This window comes from Cyrtonyx montezumae, unplaced genomic scaffold (assembly GCF_038088225.1).
Source record: "Cyrtonyx montezumae isolate F1298 unplaced genomic scaffold, pur_monq_1.0 scaffold_30, whole genome shotgun sequence".
In the NCBI taxonomy this organism is placed as follows: domain Eukaryota; kingdom Metazoa; phylum Chordata; class Aves; order Galliformes; family Odontophoridae; genus Cyrtonyx; species Cyrtonyx montezumae.
Window position 1 is genome coordinate 9,194,869 of NW_027072035.1, and position 20,808 is coordinate 9,215,676.

Sequence of the window (20,808 nt, forward strand, 5' to 3'; positions counted from 1 at the left end):
TTCAGTATGTGAGCTGTCAATGATTCACATATTGGACATAGTCCAGGACACAGAGCAAAGTATCTCCATCCATTTAATTTCAGTTTTCTAAGTTACTTAACTGAAACTAGGCTACTGTTTTGTAATGGAAGTTCATTGTCAAGCAAGCAAGATCCATCAATCCCCTTCTTTACAATGAGAAATCAAAAATAGCTGCAGCAACTGAAAGGATCTTTCAAAAGCAAATAATATAATTCTTTTGTATTTTCAAAATTATTTTCCTCATACCCAGCACAAACAAGCAAGCAAAAACTCTGACCAGTTTCTTTTCAAAATCTGATCCCATGTTCCAAATTCACTTTTATTTTGCACTAACAACTGACACTCACAGGACACTCCAGGAGACTTTACTGAACATAGAGCATTCAGGACCATAAGCTTTCTGCTGTAAGAAGCTAACCTGTGGTAGGCCTCAGGGCTCTTACCTCCTCCGGACTGGCTGCCCGCACTCATTCTCACTGCCACCTGATGGGTTCCGTCGCCGAGAATAAGGAAACTTTGGTGATTTATTGCGGTCACTGGGGGAATTATAGAGCCCACTGGGGTTAAAAAGGAAAAGCAAACAACTGACTTCTCAACTTTCACAATAGTTAAGTCAGATAACTCAGATTAACTCTACAAAAACAATGAGAAGGTTCATGCATTCCTACACTCAAACATTAACATGTTCCGTTATACATATATGCAAGGGTGTGCACATATGTGCATTTGCACATGCTATGTAAATACCAACACTACTGATTTCCACGAGCAAATACTATACACTGAATACAGGATAGAGACCACCTAGACTGGTAAAATGACAGTTCTAAGCTTACAAAATGTAGAACCAAGTATATATCAGTTTATGTACTTCTATAATTTCTGTGCTTCAGGAAGATTTATACAACTCACAGTGAGGTATTCATGTGCATCTGTATTTTTCAGGTTTTCCATGGATTTAAATACAAATGTAGTGCCCATATCCCAACATACATTCTCAGCACAGCTTAAAATCTGGATCACTGAATAGCTCTAGACATCTGTTGTTAATCTACACAATCCTGTGAAAACGCCGAGGAGGCATCCCAAGCTAGGAGTTAAGGCTGCTACAGTGTTAAAAGTTGACTACCTTGTCTGTTCTCAAATGCCTGTACCAATTGTACTGTTGTGCCTTCCTACAGAAACGTAACTCTTCCAACAGGGTAGGAGAGCCTGCAATGGAATAGATGCAACTCCAAAGGTGGTCCACTGACATGTTCCACACCTTCCTGAGTCAACTAGGTTAAACTCAACAACGTATTTATGTCTGATGATACTCAGTCCTTTTCACAACAGCTAACTGATAAACATCATGTTCTCAGCCAATTCTTCCAGTCCTAAAATCCTCCTTCTTCAGACTGCTGATTACAGTGATTATTTGCACAGCTAAAAGTCTGCCACTGCTCTTTCCAGTAAGAACTAATTTCAAAGTGGAAAATTACTGCTAGAAGTTGTGAAAAGCTTTGTGCAATATACAGTCTGTTTTGGTATCTAAAACTGAACAGTTTTTTACAATAGACGTCCTTTCAAAACTCAATCCCACTATTCTTTGGCTCCTAGGAGTCAAAACTCCTTCTATACTGAGAACAGCTTTAACCATGAAGCTACACTGTGACAAGCTGACATCAGTTCTTCTTTAAGTATCACAGACAAATATGTATCCTAGCAATTGAATATTTGAAACACTGCCTTGTTCTTACACATAAAGCTCTTTATGTTTAGAATAGAATCACAGGATAAATGTACCCCAAATGTCATCATGTATAAATATGAATACTCATGTAATAGCAGGACCTTACTGCATTATGCTAAGATGCTATCTGGTTCACTGGCCTGTTTGCAAGGTGGCCATAAACAACTACTTCAAAGTTCAAGCAATCAAGTAAGAAGTCTAATACATATGACAGTTCCCTAGTGCTCACTATTCCCTGCTCAGGAGGGCCAACTGAGCCAGGTGTTACATCTCTGTTTTCAGAAACCCTGAACTGACTTCACTTCCATGCACCAGCCCAGTTTCTCCCAGCAATCCATTAACCCCTGGCATCTCTTGGAAAGGAGCACCACAGGTCTCCTTCTCACAGAGAGTCAGTCCTCTCTTCCTTTTTCAGTACTCTTTTAAAAAGACTCTGACCAGCTTCATTTGAAGATCCCAAGATATTACACTAGGGAAATAAAATACAGGTCTCTAGCCCTTCCCTCTATACTATTCATTATTCTATAGCATGCTCCCTGACTGAAGAATACTGCTCTCTATCATTGTTCCTACCACAGGTTTCCTGTATAGTCATCCATATCTTTGATTATCCTCACTGTCCCCTTCAAGACTTATGCTCCTCAGAATTCCACTAACAGTTCATGCAACAAACGTGATCCACAAATTTATCTAATCTGAGAATGCTGTTCTCTTGCATTCTCCACTATTTGTTTCCTAATAACTGCTAATTACCTTTCTGACAGTTACTAAGATGATGTTTTCATGTAGTTATCCACCAAAAACCCACAGAACTTTATTTTAGTTGGAAAACTCAGATTATTTTTAAATCCGACGTATTTTTGACTCAATGTCATTCACCATTTAATGGATTGTACCTCAGACTTCTACAGTCTTCCTTCCATTCCTCACATACAGCTTCCATTCTCACTGTAAAATTCTGTGCTATTACCAAGGTTTCTCATTCCCTCTTTCCTCTCTGTAGGAAGGTCATCAACAAACATGTTCAACAAATGAGGTCCATGAATAGAACTCTGTGAAAAGATGCTGGGGACACCCATCCACTGACCAATACCTCCTAACCATACACTTACACTGTCAGAGTTCTAACTGATCATTTATCTATGCCAGGATCAACCTTTTTATTTGCAATACAAAATCTCAGTGACTCTGCTAATACATTAACACATTACATCAAAACCCCTCACCTTATTGCCTGGGCACAATATTTAGCATAGCACAATATTAAAGATACCACGCCCTGCCTTACCTCTGCAGGCCATTTTCCTCCCATGGTGCACTTGTTTTACTTCTTTGGGTTTCTGGACTGTTCTCATTTTTCATCTTTTTAAAGCTAAATAAAAGAAAAGATATATCTCTTAAATCCATGGTGCACAGACTGCATTGTTTTCATCTCTTAGAAATTAATTAAGATTAAGGAATACAGCCACTGTGGAGACCTAATGCGGCACACAGCTATTTGCCCGCAATGTAAAGAAGGCCAACAGCTGATTCATTACAGAATCCCTGCTAGAAAGAGAGACTGAATGAAAAAAGTAGGAAAGACCTGAAAGAAGGCTCCACAATCACCTAATTATGGTTGCAGAGAGTCAGAAAAAAGTCAGTCTTGCCTCAAAATAAATGAGAATAGATGCCTAGGTGAAAAGTCTAACAGTAACACACTTTTTCTCAGTAACTGCTTATGCTGCCTTTTTGCTACATGCTAATCAGAGAACTGACAAAATGAAAGTGCTGCTTTCACTGACTGCTACAAGGTGAAGCACCAGCACAACTAAGGCACTGACCCAGTTTATAAGGTAGATTTCGGTCTCTGCAATCAGTGCTTTTGAAGGTTAAGGAGAAAACTAGCAATGTGCTCTTGCTCTTTGTTTCTTCCTTACTTTCTCACACTGTCAGCTCCTTAATGACACTGGATAGCCTGGTCACTACCACTCCAAGTGTTGGAAAGTAGCTTCCAGGTGGAGCATGCTCTTACATGCATCTTCTCTCCCATGATTTCCTGCATTGTTATCCCTAGAGTTCAATTTCAGGCTGAACAAGCAGTTCACCTGTGTATCCTCCTGATACAAAACTAAGCCATATTAGCGTCCACTAAGCTCTTCAAGAAGTATTACTGACAGCAACCCACTACAAGCATTAATTCCACAGATCTTTCCAAAGCGCAACTTGAGCAGCAAAAAAGGCTTCACAGGTGCTTACACAGAGGGACATAAGCCAGAGCATTCTGCATGGAGCAGGTGGTGACAGACTCCACTGCAGGAAAGAATCATGGCTACTTAACTCAGTAATCCACTCTTAACCTCAGTCTTTGGTTACTACAGGTCACTGAGTTAATCATTTAATTCTCACATAGTGAACAAAATGCAAAGCTGCAGTAAATCAGCAGGAAAAGAAACTGAATTGCACTTCATCAGGTAAATCATTTTCTTAGTAATGCACTCATTAATCAAAAATTCTTATTTGCACAGGATCTATCCCCAGGCTGAAAAACAAGTGCTTGCAACAGAGTAAGCTAGTAATTTGGGTAAACAAACTTCTGTACTGCATTACAGAGAGCAATTTCTTTGCACAGCGTATGTTGATGAACAGTTCTCAGACTGAAGTTGGTTTTAAAGATACTCAAATTATATTTTCAAATCTTAAATAGAAGTAATGCTGAGAGGTGAGCTCACTGCATTAGACTGCTAACTCATTACACATTCAGAACAGATGCACACACTTTAAAACTAGAGCTAAAGCACAGCAGCTCTGCAGATATTGGTATTATCTCCAGGAACACAGCTACAAAAGGGACTGTTCACTCTAAGTTTTAGAAAAGACCAGCATCTGATTTTCATGGGAGGTAATTGTTGTTGGGTTGTGTTTTCATTTTTATGACTTACCTTGAATTTATATCATTTACACAGAAGGGATGACTATTTAACTCAGCAGTGAATACAGCATTAAACTATGAGAACTCAGCTGCTGAAAAACACCTTGTAAGCACGACTGAGAAGTAATGAAAGAATTACATAGGATGGAGTAAACTACCAAACTGTAAATCTAAAACAGAGGATGTGTGCTGCATGCCAGCTACACTGCACTCTATGGACCTGAAAGGTGTTTTACTCATGCAGGCAGAGACACAGAGAAAAGAGATCTATTTCTAAACAGAAAGCATGCAAGAAAAGCAACTTTCAACTTTTTGTTTTGTTATTTAGAAGTGACTGACACTATTTAAAATCACAAGTCATATGGAACTGTGCCTGAGAATTGTTTTTGAACTGCCAAGTTATGAAACTAAACCCAGACTTCTGGAGCCTCCACACTGAAAGTCCCCATTCCACAACCTGCCTATCTTTTTGTTGTTGTTGTTATGTTCACTGGGAACATAAGCTGCAGTTAAGGACCTCTCCTACCCAATACTTTCATCTCTGCGATACAAGACAAGGGTATGTCCTCCTTTGGACCAGTCTCTCTCCTAGCAAATCCTGTAGAATGGCCTTAGCTTCAACTGGATGGAAAGTGAAAATCATAAGCATTAACTTGGGATTAGTACTATTTTCTAAGGGCGAGAATACTGGAACCCAATTCCCTTAAACTATGGAGGCAATTAAATTCAGCTCTTCTTCTCTGTTGGGACAACCGTTTAAAATATCAGGCAATAGGAAACACTATCAAGTATTTACAGTACATGTTCTGCACCTCTGTTCAGAGGTCAGTGCAGATACCTAGCATGTGAAGACTCCAGATTTAATAGAGAGAGTAAGGTCAGAATTCCTCATCTCAAAAAGAGCTGTTGGGGTTACTGGGCATGTAAAGACAGATATCTAATCAGCTAAGCAAAAAAAGTCGGGTGCTGAGTTTCTGACACATTGTTTTGTCAGATCATCTGTTTTTGACTTGTGCACCTAAATTTCACCTAAAAATAAAGATGAGGATATAATCACTCTTTGAATCTGAGCCTCGCACCCTTTTTCAAATATGTTTTACGAACAGATGTGTGCTTCAGCACTGACACAGTAAGCACAGCAGACCATACAAGCCAAGAGGAGCTCTGGCAGTTCACTACTACAAACAAACGTGCTCTTGGATTTACTGGTGTAATGGGTGATCAAGAGCAGGATTAATAGCACTGCTGGAAGAAAGGCCATGCCCAGCAACTCTCTGTACAGGCACCCAAGAAGTGCTTGTTCTGCCTGTGGAATGAGAGAGCATGGAAGAGACAGACAGGTCTTCATATCTGTCCTGAACAGTGCCACTCGTGTCATAATCTGGTTTATTAGGTTTTAAACAGAGAATGTCAACCCACTAACATGCCCTGATTTGTGGGTTTCCAAATTTTGCATCACCATCTTCTGTTCTGGTTCAGGAAAAGATCAGGGCTTGCTGACATAAATGGGCAGCACTATTACCTGTGTCAGCAAAGATCAGAGAGTCCTAGATTTCAAGGCAGGAAAAGCTATGATTAATGATTACTAAATGAGTTGCTCTGATTACTAAATGAGTTGGTCTATCCATTGCAATACACAAACTCTTAAAAGCTGGAAAGGAACTACTGGTCTACCCACCTTTTCACCGGGGAAGGTGCAATGATTTTTGTAGTTCCTTCATTATCCCCATTTGCTGTAATCTGGTTTATGCTGCTAGATCCTGAAAAAGAAAATAAAAAACAGGATACCTCTTCAGCAGATCTGTTCACATCTATCGAGTCTAATTGCCTACTGAACCCAATGCAGAATGTGAGACAAAATAATACAGAAGACATTTAGTGAATCCTGTTCTTGCAAGGGAATATACAAATAAAACTTCTGTGTCTTAATTCTCATTTCTTATTATAGCACAAGATACAGCAGTTCAACATGGTGGACATTGATTACTCTTCCATGTGAGGCAGAGGAATTAGCAGCTATTGCTCCAGCAGGGACACTACGCCAATGCATAGGGAAATTCCAGAAGGGAATTTCTTGCTCCACTCGCCTGTGAGAAGAGAGGTGTGAGAAGAATATAAGCAAACTATATATGGTTTGCACTATGGTAAAGTTTGGCATTCTCCTGTGTAGTTACTGTGGCCTCTAAAATAATCACTAGATTAGATGGTAAAGCAAGGTGAATACGTTTGTTCCAAGGAACCCTTTCAAACTGATATAACAGTTGTTGTCTGATGTATCAGTGTTGTGTGCAGTGCTAGGTCATAAGAGCAAACATAAAAAAAGGCAAACAAAAAGTTCTGAAAACTAATAATGTAAATACGAAAGAGAATAAATAACTTTATTCTTTATGCAGTAATAATATATGAATACTACATCATATATATAGTATTGTATGATTGATAATGATATTATATACATAATGCAGTAATAGTAACAGCTAAGTCTCACCTTGAAGGAGTAAGATATAATTGGCCAATATCTGAAGGTAATCTGCCTAGTTTCTAGTTTTGTGCCCAATGCTGAATACAGAACCAAAGAATATAGAATGATCCTGCTTTTTCCAAACTGTTGGCACAAGAGACCCCACCAGTGCCCTGAAGAAGTGGGATGAAGGTACACTTTCCCTAGTTTCTGAGTATCCATGTAACAGGCTTCAAAGAAACAGACTGGTGCATTCGTAATTTAGAAGCACTGAGGGCCAAGGGAATCTGGATATTTTATACTAGGTTAAAGCCAAAGCACCATAACACAGTGCTGTATAGACACATACACTTCAGAACTGCTCTGTTTAGCTTGGTATGTAGCAACTGTACATCACACAACTGTGCTAGAGAACCAAAAACAAACAAAAAAATGTATTAACCGCCAATAAGAGTTAGTTTCTGTTAGCAATATAATTTTATTTTCCATGCTGTGGCATTAACATTAATCTGTAAATTTTCTTTAGTTCATGTGTTCCCCTTCTGATTGGCAATTTCAGTCATTTATCTCAAAACTGGAGCAGATGTTAAGAGAAACAGCAAAGCAACATGATTAACAATGTACATCAGCTCCAGACAGGACAACAGGGATGTTCTTTGAAGACACAGAAACAGATGAGTCATGCCTGTAAAGCATCTAACAAACACCGTGTCTTTCATGTGCAAAACAGCATCATAGTGTTGTCAATACAGTGTTGCAAATTCAGAACTTCTTTGTTTGGCTAAAACTAAAATCTGTCACAGATTAAGCAGCAGCTCCATTTTGCATTATTAGCTTTTTCCTCGGTACATTCCAATTTCACATACCACCCCTTTTAACACAAAGTCTCTGCATATCCCTCTACTTCAGCACAGAGGTTTAAGTATATCCCAAGTGCTGCAGAATAACCAGCAGCAGCAGCTCAGCACCACACAGCCATATGCTCACTGTTCTCCTTCCACTGGGATGGGGAAGACAATGGGTAAACAAACAAAGTAGAACTCAAGGGCTGAGATAAAAACTATTTACTTAAAAAAAAAATAGAAAAAAAAAGGAGAAGAGAAATAATAGTATTGACTGTATATACATATATGTATATGTATGTACACGCACATCTTCAAAACAAGTGATGCACAATGTAATTGCTCACCACCTGCTGACCAATGCTCAGCAACTGCCCTCTTGGCCAGTTCTATAGCTTTTCCACATGAGTACAGTACAGGGTATCCCCTTGGCAAGTTGAGGTCAGCTGTCCTGGTTCTGTCCTCTCCCACCTCTTTGCAACCTCCAGTACTGACAGAGTAGTACTAGAAGCTGAAACAACTTTGGCTCTGCAACAACAACTAAGATAGCCAGGTCTGCAGATCTGAAGCACTGTACATCTGCCCATACAATTATTTTGTTTTCAAGAATGATGCAATATCTATTGCCATTGTGATCTGCTTGGTAAAAAGACTGAATTTACTGAATTAAATATCAGTAGATTAAGAAAACCAAAACTTTCAAAAAAGGATGAGGATGAGAAAATGATCAGGGAAAAGAAGTCCCTAAACTACATTAAGGGCACAAAAGACTGCTGCAAAAATTCTTCTTGAAACCTAGATACATATAGCTTGTCTTTTCTATGCTATCAAATACATGAAATAAAAAAGCCCACTATGATAACTTCACCCACAGAAGTACTAAAATGAGCAAAGTTGCTGTTGTTCCAAACAACAGATGTAAATTCATTAACTCTGATATTGAGCTACAATCAAGGTAGCTTCCCATTAAGCCCCCTGGAGTGTTCACAACCGGATAGAGTGACGCAAACTCAACTTCCAAACCACATCAAAGCCACAAAGCCACCCACAAAAGAAGACCCATGACCAAATTGCTCCAGAACAGATTTTTTGACATGGCTGGCAATAATGATGCACACAGGCAACAGTGGTGCCCGAAGGTGGGGTCATGCAATGCAGTCAGTCCATCCTACTGTAGAAAGTCTGACAGCTCTGCAGCAACCTGGGCTCCCCATGTCCACACTGGTATTGCTGAACCAACATCATCAACAGATCAGTTTTTGGGCCACAGAGTGCTAGCTCAACTTTATCAAATCAGGAGCTCCTTCTCACTGCTGACTATCATGGCTACTGCTGTACTTTTAATAAGTACTTAGTTGAGTGAAAAACAGAAAAGACAACATAACAGTGGTGATCACACAGAACCAGAATCTAGACAGAAATACATATTAATTCCCCTCTGTCAAGAAAAGATCTCATAGAAACAGCATGTGATTGACTCTACTGTTGCCTGCATTTAGGAGCTTTTGTTTGTTTGCTTGTTTGTTTGTTTTGAGGGGGAAAAAATCCACCAAAAAAACATGTTACCAGTACAATTATACTGTACAAATAACCACCTTAAATGAGAGGAAAGCTTTCTGTCACTCAGAAAAATAACTGTCCTTAAGTATGTTCCATCTCATTTATCTTCTATTACCTTATACAGTACTACTGTTCTACTAACATACATTTCTGTATGTTAGTTTGCTTAATATAAAAGAATAAACACCATAAAAGTCATCCAAATGCTAGCCATGTTACAATACCTTCTCTATATTACTGTTTCTTACACTTTTTCTTTCAAGACTTCACAAAAATATCTTAGGTAACCAGAAATCTTCAGCTTGTAGGTTTTCTTGGTTGTTTCCCTTTTACAAGGTAAGCATTCACTGAACAGAAATTTCCCAAAAATATGAACACTGTGATTCACATTACAACAGTGATGATGCTCATTTCGGCATTCAAACTTAAACAGACTTTTAAAACACTAAAGTCCAAAATCTCAGGAGCCTGACAAGCTAATTAAGTCTCACCTGTTTCTCACTACCTGAAGCAATCTCACTGATATAATCTGTCAGTAGTGTTTGTATTTAATCTATGAATGAGGGCTGACAATAATGTGATCAAAAGAAAAACATGCAGTAAGAGCTCATGATTTGCACTGCATCTTACTCATAAAAATGAATGGACTTAAAAAGTCTACAGTCAAATAGCTTACTCTGTGATAATGTTTAACCAACTAATTTACAAACCCTATTTGTGCTGACATTGCCATCTGCATAAAATGTAGCAGTAGTCACCATCCATCCTTTCATGAAGCCTGTGATTTAATAACCTTTAAAGTTTAAAACTCAAAGTAAGAAATATATAGATACAATTGACCCAAGGTCCCTTTTCTAAGATTCAGCTTTCAAACTCAACCCCACAGTTTTCTGGGAAAGAGTACCCCAGTTCAACATTTCTATCAGCTATGACTGAGGTCATGACAGCTTAGGAAGGTTAGCCAGGGAATGGACTGTGTTCGCCTGGGATTTGAGGAATACAGGGACTAGGGACTGCAACTTAAAGACTGTTAGAATTCAGGCAAAACAGTAATTTTAATACTTATTCCTGACTCTCCATCAGGCTTTTATATCAGAACATCAGGGTTTACTTTGCATTGATTTACACAACCACGCAGTATGAAAGGCAGTGGGTAGTCAAGCCTTCAGCTAGCAAAGAACATTACAAACTCTGAACAATGTGTGTATTGCTGGTGAATAAACCAGGATGCATGGCAACAGTTCTGTTCACACCAGTGTTTGTTCAGAGAATGTTCCTGGGGAACTTCTCAAGTGCAGTATTTAGTCAAAAGAATAAGAGACACTTGCACTGGGCAGCCTGTAGCAGATACTGCAAAAGCTGAATATTAACAGTCCTGCATAACAGTAAAGAGGAACAATGAGCAATCCTGTTCCACTACTTATGATTGGTGACTGGAACAAAATGTGACTCTCACCTGAAACAGGGTGAATAAGAGAACTAAATAAGCTACACATACCTCAGGCTTAAGGCTTCGCAAAATAAGACAAAGCAAAAAATATTCTCCACCCAGACATGAACTTGAACAAAAACCTAAACATACACAGAGTGGTTAACAAACAAACAAACAAACAAACAAACCAAAACACTAACACAAAAGTATTAATTGCACAATCCGTGAAGTTTTCTGTTGGGAAATGGCTGCAGGAGCAGGGAGATCATGGTGATATGTACGAGCATAGTTTGCACAGCAGCACAGACTATATACTCATGGAAAAGTATAAGATGTTGATAGGAGGTCACGATGTCCCTGGACCAAGTGACAAACAACTCAAGGCGGACATGAACTGCTTCAGCTGAGCAATCCAAGCTGCCAAGACCTCTATGGGAAACTTCTGTGATTCTGTTGTTCAGCCTGCCTTCAGCGAAGAGGGCTTCACAGGACTGCTGATAATTGTAACTATAGTGTCATGGTTTTATGATTTTTGGTACTGGTATTCCACATCATAACATCATGTAGTGCATTTAGAGTTAAAGAGTTAATGCTCCAGCTCCGTGGATCATCGATAGTTCCAGGTATGCCTGTCTCAGAAGAGAAGAAGAACTCCATTCCCCAGAGGACTTTGCGATGCTTTGCGTTCTTACGTGTTTACGCTCAGAGGGAAAGATAAAAACTGTCTGCGGTCACGGGACTCTCTCTTCCCTTCGGGACCGAGCTCGGCAGTGGGTGTTTGTTGCAGCCGTCCGCCTTCAGCGTTAGCGTAAGGCCTTCGGTTTATCGGACACTCTCTCTCTTGCTCATTTTATTTGATTCATTTGCCTCAATTCCAATTATATTATATTATATTGTGTTATTTTCCTTTCTGATATCTTATTTAGTAAATTAGCCTTCCTCCTCAGATCGCTGCCGTTGTTTTGTTCCTGGGCCCATCTCCCTTCTCCTTTTTCCCTTTTCCCCCTTCCCCTTCCCCGGGGTGTGGGCCCGTGGGTCCCCTGCCTCAATTGTCACGGTACCGGGTCGAACTGTCCTGCAAACCGTTGACAATTTTGGCGCCCAACGTGGGGCACGACTAGCTGCCTTAGCCGGGCAGAGACATACTTTTAGAGTGAATCTCTGTCTTTTGTTCGGAAGCTTATCTGTACTGTAGGTCCTGTACGGCAAAACACGACCTTGAAGTCCAGGCGCACTGCCAGTTCTCCTGGAATATTTGTAAACTTTTCGGGTGCTGCCAGCTTGTTTGAGTAAAAGAAAAAAAATGTTTTTACTGTTTCTGTTAAAACTGCCCTTACAGGGATTGTATTTCATTGCTTTTTCCCTTTTAATGCTCAAAACGTACTGGAACTTGGTTAAGCTTGCCAGTCTGATCTATGGAGCCTGGTCCCTATATGACAAACTAAAAGCAGTGATGGTGGCATCTACCAGATACCTGGGCACCCCGGCTGATGTAACAAACGATACCATGTTAACAAACCAAACAATATTTGAATGGGTGTCCGGTTTCTCCTCTCAGTTCCTTATGAATTTTCAAGATTACAGCTTAGGAACTATGTCAGCATTTGGGATATTAGTCCTCCTGAATGTACTCTCTGTAATAGGATTTTACATTGCATGGAGGAAGCTTTTCCCAGAAACAGAGAATGCTGAATGGCAGGGAAAGTGGAGAGTTTTAGGAAAGAAATTAGAAGCATGGGGACCCCCGGTGCCATGGGATTTTACTCCTGAGCACTTACAGGATTCTGAGGAGCTAGGCCTGTATCTGAGTAATGGGTGTTGCAGCTCAGAAAGATCTGAGGTGGAACAGCTTATCTGGGGCTTGGCTTATGCTTACCGAGGCATATATACTGTTCTGGAGAGAGAGAGTGTCCAAACTGAGGCTCAGACCAAAGAGGAAAACCTCCCAGGCACATCTGACCATCCAGAGAAAGCACCGGTATCAAAGTCAGTTGCCCTGGTGGAAGGCCAGAAATGGAAACGTGTGTCCTCACGCCTAGAACGCAAAGAAGAGGTGGCGAAAGAAGAGGAAGATCCAGGCGAGGGGGGGTCCTCAACACCACCACCACCAAGAAAGGCAACAAAGAAAAGTGAGAGGCATGGACATAGTGATGATGAGGATGATGAGAGAGTCAAAATTACCACGTTTCGTCGACCCATGAAAATGTCTGAGATCCAAGGCTCAAGAAAGGAGTTTATTCAACGTCCGGATGAGAGTATTGTCACTTGGTTGCTTCGGTGTTGGGACAACGGAGCCAACAGCGTGTCCCTCGACAGTAATGAAGCTCGCCAACTAGGAAACATTGCCCATGACCCAGCTGTCGACAGAGGGATCAGCCGGTATATGGATGGAATCGCCAGCCTCTGGCAACGAATGTTAGTAGCTGTGAGGGAAAGATATCCCTACAAGAGTGACCTGGCACCTAAAGTGAAAAGATGGAAAACTATTGAGGAAGGCATCCAGTATTTGAGAGAAACAGCTGTGGCGGAAATGCTGTATGATCCCACGTTTGATCCTGAAGATCGGGACCATGATCCAGAGAAAGTAAGGAGTACACCCGAAATATGTCAGAAGCTTTCAAAAACAGCACCAGAAAGGTATGCCGGTACACTAGTGACAATGTTCAACAGATATGAGGACCAAGACAGAAAACCCCCAGTTTTTGAACTGATTCTTACACTTCAAAACTTTGAACAAAAATTTCCGCCATCACACACTTCCATTTCAGCCATATCAAGGTTAGAAGGACAGATGGAAGACGTGTTAGAGAAAGTATCCCGACTGATTGATAGGGTTGAAAAGATTGCAGCTTTCAGAAGCAAACGCCGTCCTGCTCGAGCAAATGACAGCACTAGCTTCATGTCACGCGCGGCTCTGTGGAGTTACGTGAAAATGGAGAAGATATGAAGGAATGGCATCAAAAACCCACCCCTGCACTGCGAGCACGGGTGAGAGAATTACAACACAGACCAACGACCAGTGAAGTTGTTCCTGTCACTACAGGTAACCAATAGAGGAGCCCTGCCCTCAGCCAGAGGAGGGAGAGGTATAACAGAGTGTATTGGACTGTGTGGATTCGGTGGCCTGGCACATCAGAACCACAAAAATATGAAGCACTGGTGGATACTGGTGCACAGTGTACTCTAATGCCTTCAAGTTATAAAGGGACAGAACTGATCTATATCTCTGGAGTGACTGGGGGCTCTCAGGAATTGTCTGTGTTGGAGGCAGAAATAAGCCTCACTGGTAATGACTGGCAGAAGCATCCTATAGTGACCGGACAGGGGGCTCCATGCATACTCGGTATTGACTATCTCAGAAGGGGGCACTTTAAGGATCCCAAGGGGTACCGATGGGCTTTTGGAATAGCTGCCGTGGACACAGACAACATTAAGCAGCTATCTGTTTTACCTAGCCTGTCAGAAGATCCGTCTGTTGTGGGGTTGCTACAAGTGGAGGAGCAACAGGTACCAATTGCTATAAAAACAGTCCACAGACGGCAGTACCGCACCAACAGGGATTCCTTGCTCCCCATTCATAATTTGATCCGTCAGCTAGAGAGACAGGGAGTGATCAGCAAAACTCACTCACCGTTTAACAGCCCCATATGGCCGGTGCGTAAAGCCAGTGGAGAATGGAGGCTGACGGTAGATTACCGTGGCCTGAATGAAGTCACACCCCCACTGAGTGCTGCTGTGCCAGACATGTTACAACTCCAGTACGAACTGGAGTCAAAAGCAGCCAAGTGGTATGCCACCATTGACATTGCCAATGCCTTCTTCTCAATTCCTCTGGCCATAGAATGCAGGCCACAGTTTGCCTTCACCTGGAGGGGCGTCCAGTACACCTGGAACCGTTTGCCCCAGGGGTGGAAGCACAGTCCAACCATCTGCCATGGGTTGATCCAAACTGCATTGGAGCAGGGTGGTGCTCCTGAGCATCTGCAATACATTGATGACATTGTTGTATGGGGCAATACAGCAGAGGAAGTCTTTGAGAAAGGAGAGCAGATTATCCAAATTCTCCTACGAGCTGGCTTTGCTATCAAGCAAAGTGAAAGGGCCTGCACAGGAAATTCAGTTCCTAGGTATAAAGTGGCAAGATGGACGTCGTCACATCCCAACAGATGTGACTGACAAAATTACTGCCATGTCTCCACCCACCAGTAAGACAGAAACCCAAGCTTTTCTGGGTGTAGTGGGCTTTTGGAGAATGCATGTTCCAAACTACAGTCTCAGTGTGAGCCCTCTCTATAGGGTGACGCGGAAGAAGAATGATTTTGTGTGGGACCCTGAGCAGCAGCAGGCTTTTAAACAAATTAAGCAGGAGATAGCCCGTGCCGTGGCCCTGGGGCCAGTGCGGACGGGACAGGATGTAAAGAACATCCTCTACACTGCTGCTGGAAAGGAAGGTCCCACTTGGAGTTTGTGGCAAAGAGCTCCTGGAGAGACCCGAGGCCGACCCCTTGGATTCTGGAGTCGGGCGTACAGGGGGTCTGAGGAGCGCTACACTCCAACTGAGAAGGAGATCTTAGCCGCGTACGAGGGGGTTCGAGCTGCTTCCGAAGTAATCGGTACTGAAACGCAGCTCCTCCTGGCACCTCGACTGCCAGTGCTGAGCTGGATGTTCAAAGGAACAGCTCCCTCTACCCATCATGCTACTGATGCCACTTGGAGTAAGTGGACTGCACTGATTACACAGCGAGCTCGGATGGGGAACCTCAACCGTCCAGGAATCCTGGAGGTGATCATGGACTGGCCTGAAGGTAAAAAGTTTGGAACAACGCCAGCTGAGGAGGTATCACGTGCTAAAGAAGCCCCACCATATAATGAACTACCAGACAATGAAAAGAGATATGCCCTGTTCACAGATGGATCCTGTCGCATTGTGGGTAAGCACCGCAGATGGAAATCTGCTGTGTGGAGCCCCACACGACGAGTTGCAGAGGCCACTGAAGGAGAAGGAGAATCAAGTCAATTTGCAGAGGTAAAGGCTGTCCAGCTGGCCTTAGATATTGCTGAACGAGAGAGGTGGCCAGTGCTTTATCTTTACACTGACTCATGGGTGGTGGCAAATGCTTTATGGGGGTGGTTACAGCAGTGGGAACAAAATGGTTGGCAACGGAGAGGTAAACCTATTTGGGCTGCTGAACTGTGGAGAGACATTGCTGCCCGAATAAAGAATATGGTTGTAAAGGTGCGCCATGTAGATGCTCATGTTCCTAAGAGCCGGGCAACTGAAGAGCAGCAAAATAACCATCAGGTAGATCGAGCTGCCAAAGTTAAGGTGGCGCAAGTAGACTTGGACTGGCAACACAAAAGTGAATTATTTCTAGCTCGGTGGGCCCATGAGACCTCGGGGCATCAAGGAAGAGATGCAACATATAAGTGGGCTAGAGACCGAGGGGTGGACTTAACTATGGATGTTATTGCACAGGTTATCCATGACTGTGACACATGCGCCACAATTAAACAAGCCAAGAGGATGAAACCTCTTTGGGAGGAAGGGCGATGGCAAAAGTATAAATATGGGGAGGCGTGGCAGGTTGATTATATCACCTTACCACGATCTCGCTGTGGTAAGCGTTATGTGCTCACCATGGTAGAGGCAACTACTGGGTGGCTTGAAACATACGCAGTACCCCATGCTACTGCCCGAAACACCATCTTAGGGCTCGAGAAACAAGTCCTATGGCGACATGGCACTCCAGAGAGAATTGAGTCAGATAATGGAACTCATTTCAAAAATTCTCTTGTAAATACTTGGGCCAAAGATCATGGCATCGAGTGGATTTATCATATCCCCTATCATGCACCAGCTTCTGGTAAAATTGAAAGGTACAATGGGTTGTTAAAAACAATGTTGAAAGCAATGGGTGGTGGAACATTTAAGCACTGGGAGAAGAATTTGTCAGAAGCCACCTGGTTGGTCAACACCAGAGGATCCATCAATCGCGATGGTCCTGTCCAATCCAGCTCTCTACCTACTGTAGAAGGAGATAAAGTTCCTGTAGTACATGTGAAGAACATGTTGGGAAAAGCGGTTTGGGTTCTTCCAGCTTCTGGAGAGGGCAAACCTCTCCGTGGAACTGTTTTTGCTCAGGGACCTGGGTCTACCTGCTGGGTGATGCAGAAGAATGGGGATGTTCAATGTGTACCACAAGGGAATTTGATGTGGGGAGAGCGCCCTCAGTAATTCTATTACTATGTATATATGTATATATGTATGTTGTATGTGTTTGTATTTAATGCTTGTTAATCATTGTTTCTCTATGTATATATATATATATTAAGCATGATGTAATGATGTTGAATAAGGGGTGGAATGTCATGGTTTTATGATTTTTGGTACTGGTATTCCACATCATAACATCATGTAGTGCATTTAGAGTTAAAGAGTTAATGCTCCAGCTCCGTGGATCATCGATAGTTCCAGGTATGCCTGTCTCAGAAGAGAAGAAGAACTCCATTCCCCAGAGGACTTTGCGATGCTTTGCGTTCTTACGTGTTTACGCTCAGAGGGAAAGATAAAAACTGTCTGCGGTCACGGGACTCTCTCTTCTCTTCGGGACCGAGCTCGGCAGTGGGTGTTTGTTGCAGCCGTCCGCCTTCAGTGTTAGCGTAAGGCCTTCGGTTTATCGGACACTCTCTCTCTTGCTCATTTTATTTGATTCATTTGCCTCAATTCCAATTATATTATATTATATTGTGTTATTTTCCTTTCTGATATCTTATTTAGTAAATTAGCCTTCCTCCTCAGATCGCTGCCGTTGTTTTGTTCCTGGGCCCATCTCCCTTCTCCTTTTTCCCTTATCCCCCTTCCCCTTCCCCAGGGTGTGGGCCTGTGGGTCCCCTGCCTCAATTGTCACGGTACCGGGTCGAACTGTCCTGCAAACCGGTGACACTATAGGTATTTTCAGAATAAGCTGTCCTTGGTAGTCTATTCTGTTTAACTAGCAAGAATGCATACTATGCAACTGCTAGTTATACCAGAACATGTATACAAAAACGAGGAACAGCACAAAATATTTTAACAAGATGTCAGAGGTTAGAGGTTTTAGCACTTCACACACATACCTGCAACCTCTGCAGCAGAGGCAGTGCAGACTGCACATGCTACAGTTTGGAGCTACTGGTTCACCTAATTGTCCAAACATACAGCTGTGGCCAGGCTCATTCCTGGCACCAACAGATTTAAAACAAAACAGAACAGAACAGTTGATTGAACAGTCTGCAGACAGAGAAGCATTTGTTTCATCCATTTAATGTTGCAATGCTAAGAAAAGGGAAAAAAAAAACAAAACCTAAACTAAAGAAACAGGTGAGGAAAGATGCTGAACTCTGAGAAGACAAGAAGTAAGTTTAGAGTTTGTGGGAGAGCAGGAAAAAAAGGAACTCTGCTGTTCATTATAAAAACATAAATTAGAAGCTACCTTCCGTTGCATGCCAATTGAAATGGTATTCGGCAGAAAACATTGATCTAATATAAAATATACGAACCAAAATCACCTTGTTTAGAATGTTGAACAAGGCATATTTGATCATATTGAAAAAGGATCAGCCAACAATGGCAACCACTGCTATGAGCTCATTATGTAAAGGAGAATTTATCTTAAGAAGTAACATCATATTATTCTCTAAGACAATTATGTCAGGCAGCATTTTAATTCGCAGGATTGTTTAGATTGCATTTTCTTGATAAAAACTATTCTGTTAAATATGTGTTAGTTCAGTTGGTTTTGTTTTTGTTTTTAACAAATGTTGCTTAAGAGTTATCAAATGGACCCAATTCATTGAATGAAATGGACTGAATATTGCTATATCCAACAACCAGTTTAGGGGAAAAAAGAGTGTATTTAACCCAATGATATACAACAGATTTTCACATGGGGATGTCACATTAATTTTTCTTCAGTATCTGAAAATTAATTTAAATGGACAAGAAGTAGCAGTTTGATTATCAGTGTGAATACTCAAATACAAAATGAAAAAAAGAGCCTGAAAAAAATAGTAATTTATGGAGAAGAATGCATTTTGTAATCACAAAGTTCTTTTTCCTTAGGCCATATATTGGATCAGAAATTAATCAAGTTAATTGAATTATAAGAGGTTCTGAGGTAACACACCTTCATGACTGCACATTTGGAACATGTGGCTAATCAATTAGGCTAAATTAAAAGCAAAACAACCAGAATGAGGGCTGGTAATTACACAAATACTTACAAATAAGACGGGGAAGGAAATTTTTTTTTAAAAAAAGAAGCTTTCTATTTTATCTTTAGACCAAGTACTTAAATTCCCCCCCAAAAAAAAAACAAAAAGGCCAGGGAACTCTGCATCATTTTAATTTTACATGAGTAGAACAGATCGCAGGGAGGTGTCATGACAGGAGGTTTCTGCCTGACAGTTCCAGCCAAAGAAATAGAAACAATCACAACGTGCTCATCCTTACAGTGATGCATACTGACATTCACTTCCTGCACTGAAGCAAACGTTGGTTTTAACTAAGGACTGAGTTTCAGCTGACAAGTTTACCTCTGAATACCCACACAATTTTCTGCACAACTGAACAGGGGGACTAATGAGATGGGAAATACCATTCATCTTGAAACACCTCCCAAAGAACAGGACAGTCCAGCAGAACCAAAGTCTAAATCAATTGGTTTGAGGGTAAACATCAAAGCAAGTCACAGACAAACTACAGAATATCCTCAGTTGGAAGGGACCCACCAAAGATAATCAAGCCCAACTCTCAGCTCCACACAGGACTACCTGAAAGATAAACCACATATCTAGAAACTCACTGACAAAAATATGTCATGATCTGAAAGCAAAGCAGTTGTATTTTTGCACTTTAAAAACCAAACAAACCCTAATCACCCTATGTATGCTGGATTTATATGTCTGTATGCTCCAACAGCAAGAGCTGCAATTACACAACACTTCAAGACACACCACAGAACACACAAGCTTTGTTTCTGAGTCAAATGAAGACATCCAGATTAAACAAAGAACATTACCAGAACCACAAACCTGCACTTTTTAAAATCTGCCACTCTCAGAAGTTTATAATGCTGCACTAATCCACAATAAAGCTTACTTATATTTTAAAGCTCAGGCAAGTTTTTCTCAAAACTCTAAAACATCTCACTTATGTATTTAACTCCAGGCACAAGTGTGCATGTGTTAAATGCAGCCGCAACAAGGCTAAGTATAGGCACATAATCACATACAGAACTGGCACCTGGAATTACAAAGGATATTTTCCCGTTACTAGACTTCAGTTCACATTAATTATTTTGTGTATGGCTCCTGAGATTAGCACTTCATTTTACATGCTTCTTCTAATGCCTTAAAAAGTTTCCATCTTCCTCTGGTGTTTTCAACATGTAGTTATGAATTTCCAGCTCGCAAATCTGAAACACGTTAAAACTTCATAAAGGATAGCATTAACTTCTATTCTGCTTAAAAATACATCAAAATACAAGGATATTGCTCTAGCTTTATTGAACTGGGAAAAGGATGTGAAAGAAAGGGAGCCTTGGTCAACTGGTGGAACAATGGGATCCCAACTACAGAGAGAGGGAGTACTCCTGAAAAACACGTTCTCACTGCCTGTTTTCAAACTTCCCTCTAAATCAGATATACAAATACTTGTTTTAATTGTCTGATCCACAAATCTTTTTTACTTTTATCCACCATTTTTTTAATGACTTACAGTTATATACAAACACTGGCCTAAAGGACAGCAGAACCCATCTTGAGAAATCCTCAAGGGCACTGAACCAATTTTGAATTACCTCTTGAAAG

General features: G+C 41.3%; 1 protein-coding gene across 2 annotated transcripts in view; it reads right to left on the reverse strand.

Annotated features, from left to right (window-relative positions):
• EPB41L4A (erythrocyte membrane protein band 4.1 like 4A) overlaps positions 1–20,808 on the reverse strand; it is a 128,185-nt gene that overhangs the window by 20,830 nt on the left and 86,547 nt on the right. For both annotated transcript variants that reach the window (XM_065744247.1, XM_065744248.1), the window contains exons 13-15: positions 6,343–6,424; positions 3,042–3,125; positions 465–578 (exon numbers count right to left, since the gene is read on the reverse strand). In XM_065744247.1, coding sequence (XP_065600319.1) covers positions 465–578; positions 3,042–3,125; positions 6,343–6,424 — 280 coding nt within the window. The remainder of the gene's footprint in view (positions 1–464; positions 579–3,041; positions 3,126–6,342; positions 6,425–20,808) is intronic.